Source organism: Bidens hawaiensis, unplaced genomic scaffold (genome assembly GCF_021521415.1).
Source record: "Bidens hawaiensis isolate Kalapana, Puna unplaced genomic scaffold, B.hawaiensis_p1.1 tig00045915_1, whole genome shotgun sequence".
NCBI classification, from domain to species: Eukaryota; Viridiplantae; Streptophyta; class Magnoliopsida; order Asterales; family Asteraceae; genus Bidens; species Bidens hawaiensis.
In genome coordinates, this window is record NW_027498159.1 from 77,362 (window position 1) to 82,136 (window position 4,775).

Sequence of the window (4,775 nt, forward strand, 5' to 3'; positions counted from 1 at the left end):
CTTTTTTCCGAACCCGAACGTGAGTTTCATAGGCGATCTAAGGCACCACAAGCAGCAGAAGAGATGGGCAACACAGTACCACCACCGAGGAGGACCGTTGCAGACCGGGCCCGTCTGCCCAATGCTGGCGCGAGATCCAGCATCATTCCACCAGCCATCGCGGTAAACACAAATTGGCATATTCCATCTAATATTCTGAACACTATATCACATTCTGCAAAATTTCACGGGTTGATTCATGAAATCCCGCATTCTCATCTCACTCGCATTGCTCGTATTTGTGACACATTCAATCTCACCGGTGTTTCTGAAGATTCTATCAAGCTTCACGTCTTTCCATTCTCACTCGTTGATCAGGCTAGTCTGTGGCTTGAATCCCTCCCACAGGGGTCCATAGCTACTTGGGCCGCCATGCAGGCCCACTTTCTTGAAAATACGATCCTCCAGCTAAAGCTGCTCTTTTGCGTAATCAAATCCATTCTTTCCAAATGGAGGACACCGAGACATTCTATGAGGCATGGGAGCGGTTTAAAAACCTTCTAGCATTATGTCTGAACCATGGCCTACAAGACTGGGTAGTTGTCGAGAAGTTCTACAACGGAGTGACATACGCGACGCAGAGTATGCCTGACACGGCTGCGGGAGGCAAATTGTTGACGACGAAGGATACCGATGAGTGCATAGCCCTGTTCAATGGGTTAGCCATGAGTGGATACCAGCGACCACCCGCTAGGAGTACCAAGAGCGTCGACTCTATATCACGTGGCGTACATCCGGTCGACACAAACATTGCACTTACGGCACAAGTTAAGGCGTTAACTAAGATGGTGAAGGACCTGCAGGTGAAGAGTCAGCTTTGCGAGATTTGTATAGGGGGGCATAATACGAATCACTGCCCCGTAGGTTTTCAGGAAGAGTCTGCTGACTTCATAAGCTATCCAAACCAAAATCAAAATTCCTATAATTCGGGATGGAGAAACAATAAAAACTCAAATTGGAGGAACGGAAATCAATCTGGCTTCCAACAACGTCAAAGCCTATTTCATGATTCCGTTGAGGGGCCGAGCAGTGGAGAAAAGAAGCCCACCTTAGAGGAGATGATGGCACAGCAGACGCAGATGCTATCCCAGCTCATGACACGAGAAGATTCCCATCATAAGGAAACCCAAGAGAAATTCCGTGAGCACGAAACCTTCATGAAAAATCAAGAAGCATCGATTCAGAATCTAAACCGGCAGATGGGAGAGATAGCTAGTCGTTTAAATGAGAGGCCACCGGGTACACTTTCGAGCAATACCGAGCAAAACCCGAAAGGGTTCGCAAAAGCTGTGATTACTAGGAGTGGTGCAGGGGCACATGACGAGCCCGTGATTCAGGAGGTGACTATAGGAGGAGTTGGCGAGCAGCCTGCGGTCGATGGAGAGGAGCAGGTAGACGAGGCGCAGCCCAGCAAGTACAGCACAGGCTGAGAAGCAAGCCAAACCACCACTAAGAGTTTATAAGTCTAAATTGCCATATCCTGGGAGACTTCAGATGGACAAGAGACGAGGAGCAAAACGCTAAATTCTTAGATCTTTTTAAGCAGCTTCATCTAAACGTTCCATTCCTTGAGGCACTGACTCAAATGCCTAAATACACCAAGTTCCTCAAGGACGTTCTTACAAATAAGCAGAAGTTAGCCGAAGTCTCTTCCGTTCCTCTTAGTGCTGGATGCTCTGCTGTTTTCTAGATCAAGTTGCCTGAAAAGATGGCCGATCCTGGGAGTTTCACGATTCCTTGCATCGTAGGTGATGATACGGTTAGTCATGCATTGGCCGACCTTGGGGCCAGTATTAATCTGACGACGTATTCTGTTTTTAATAGACTAGGTCTGGGCGAGCCAAGGTCCACTAGGATGAGCATTCAGCTCGCGGATCAATCCTTGAAATATCCGCGTGGTATTGTTGAGAACATGCTCGTTCACATTGGTAAGTTCATCTTCCCGGTGGACTTCATTATTCTTGATATGAACGAGGATGATAGTGTTCCGCTCATTCTATGCAGACCTTTTCTAGCCACCGTGCAGGCATTGATCGATGTTCGCGATGGCAAACTCATTCTTCGAGTCGGGGATGAGAACGTCACGTTTGACGTTCGACAGTCACTCAAGCATCCCAAATCGGCTGATGACTCCCTATACTTCATTGATACGATCATGACTCATGTGGGGGATTTTTTCAGTGACATCTGTGGAGGCTCCACCTTAGACACACAGATTCTAGATAGGGAGATTCGAGAGGTTGAGATGGTTGCATGACCGAACAGCCCTCTTATGCTGACGCCGAGTCGTCCTCCCTTGATTCTGATTGATACGGGTTAAATTATATATAAATATATAAATATTTCCTATACTTTTAAATACTTTTGAGCCAAGTTTTTATTGAATATTATTATTATTTGGTTCATATGAGAGGTTTTAAGGTTGTAAGAGACGATGAGCTAAACGAACTATTTTACTAATGAGACCAATGAATGAAACTTCTAACACAAATTTTTTATTCACTATGATTTTCATGTTTCTGTATATATTAATGTATTAAAATTATTTACCTATATAATAAACTTAATATATATAATAGAACCAAACAATGTGAATGGAGTTTTGAAAGACACGTTTATAAATCTAAGCGTTACAATATTATATTCCTTTGATTGCTAATTTATTGCTTGTTTTGACAAGGGCCAAGAGATATGTGGAAGTGGGCTTTTATGGACTGGAATCATAACATGAAACAGACCGAATAATTAATGGGTACTAGGTCAACAAGTAATATGGGGCGCACCATATGATAAAAGGAAAGAAGGCCGCCATCTGGAGGATTGTTCCACAAGTCTAGCCTACATCATTATTATTAATACAATTATTTGATGGAATAGCTTGGGACATAAGACTTTGAACGGCGAGAAGGAGAACTTTGGTGAGGCAGTTGATTGGATAGGAGGACCCGCAAGGAATATTATTGTGGGTAATGCAAATCAGAAGAGTCATCTTAAAGCAAGGATACAAATTCATTCAACTGTTTTGGTTTGAATCTTTTATTTGTTTTCCCTTCAGTTTTTGTTATGCACTCAAATAATTTTGACTTGTTTATTATTATTATGAGTAGCTAAATTATTAAAACTACCTAGGTTTGGTTGGTTGACGATGTTTAGACGATTGTTTTGGGTTGACTAACGAACATATAATTTATTTTCTATTGTCAAGTTCATATTATTATGATTTTATTCTGTGATTGCTATTGAGTTTGTCAATATTTTATTAAATAAACCCCATGTGATTTTATCTCTACATGAATTAGTTTCGTGTTTGGCTTAGGATTGCATGCTAGACTGATTACTTGGTGTTTTTGGTCGTTTATAGCAGACGTCACCATAGGGTTTGATTGGTTAGAGTTGTTCGTCTCAGTAGTTCATCTCCTTTTAGTCGAACCAAGACATTAGGAGACGGTTTATCTCTTTGGTCTACTCGATTTAGTTTGCCGTTGCGAGACCTCGTTCGGTTTTCTAGCTGTTGATTAAGTTAATTTGTAAGCCGAGTTATTTAATCTTTAATATTGAATTACCCCTTATTCCCTAGGTTTGTTAGGATTACGAGCCTTGTCAGGACCGTGAGTCGGGTGAAACCTCGAAAGGTTGACAAGAACACACCGACTCTGTTTACCCAAAGGCCTGTTGAATATCCCAACGGAATCAGGATATCCAACAAGTGGGAACGAAGTAGTGAAAGAATAAACAACAAACACGAAACGTAAATGAAGAATCAGTAAGAACGATTTCAAGACAAAGATTTACTTTATTTAATAACTCATTAATGGAATAGTGTAAGGAATGTCTAGGGTTTTGTGTGACGGCGCAGGTGGCGGCGGCTATACAAGGAAACAATAGAATATTCCTTTAGAATGTTTTCCGTACAGAGCGTCGTGTGAAAAACCGTGCCCTAAATGGAAACCTAGGACTCTATTTATAGACCCTGACATTCCTTCTAGAAGTTCCTAATCATTACATAATGAAACACAAAATAATACAAGTGTTGAGTCATCGAGCAAGATAACAATCTTGCTCGAGCAAACTCACTATGCTAGGTATGCTCGTTGATTGTCCTCGAGCATACTTTACTTAGAATATGTTCAATGAAGATATTCCCTTCCAGCATACTTCATTCTTCTTTACTAGTCCATGCTTTGCTCAAACTAATCCATCGAGCAAGCTCATTCTTCTTGATGTCTTCAGCTTTACTTATTCAGCAATCTTTAGCATGCTCGGATGTAAATCTTGCTCGGGAACTGAACTGTGCTCGAAGTCCTTGCTTTGATCACTTGACATCTTCTTATTACATCCATGCTTGTCCCCATGTGCTCAATCATCTTGTACTCGTAACACTTGGTTAAAACTTGTATGATCAAGTTGTTTGCTCGATTGGCAATCCATGCTCGATAGAAGAATACTCTTGCTCGTTGAAGTGTAGCATGCTCGAAGCCTTAACACTTAGAAGAATCAACCATTTAAGGTTCTGAAGACCTTACTCGAAGTAGTAAAACCATGTTCGATCGCCTAAGCTTGCTCGAAGTCCATACTTAGCCATTTTCTGAGGAGGTTGAGAAGATTCCAATCTTCCTTATCAAAAATCCGACCCAACAATCTCCCCCTAGATTGGAACAAGTTCAGATGCACCAAAACATACCTGCATAGAGTTACACATGTATCAGACATATAATATATATCATTCAAGAATATGT

At 41.7% G+C, this 4,775-nt stretch overlaps 1 protein-coding gene across 1 annotated transcript; it reads left to right on the forward strand.

Annotated features, from left to right (window-relative positions):
- Positions 1-623: 623 nt before the first annotated feature.
- LOC143595944 (uncharacterized) lies at positions 624-1,729 on the forward strand. The gene is made up of 2 exons (XM_077074835.1): positions 624-1,453; positions 1,534-1,729. The coding sequence occupies exons 1-2, from the start codon at positions 624-626 to the stop codon at positions 1,727-1,729; spliced, it is 1,026 nt and encodes a 341-aa protein (XP_076930950.1).
- The last annotated feature ends 3,046 nt before the right edge of the window (positions 1,730-4,775 follow it).

What these genes read in the sequence shown, in the direction of transcription:
- LOC143595944 (XM_077074835.1), top strand. Translation starts at nt 624, where the DNA reads ATGCCTGACACGGCTGCGGGAGGCAAATTGTTGACGACGAAGGATACC. An exon ending in GACGAGGCGCAGCCCAGCAA is followed by an intron (nt 1,454 to 1,533) that starts GTACAGCACAGG and finishes GGGAGACTTCAG; the next exon opens with ATGGACAAGAGACGAGGAGC.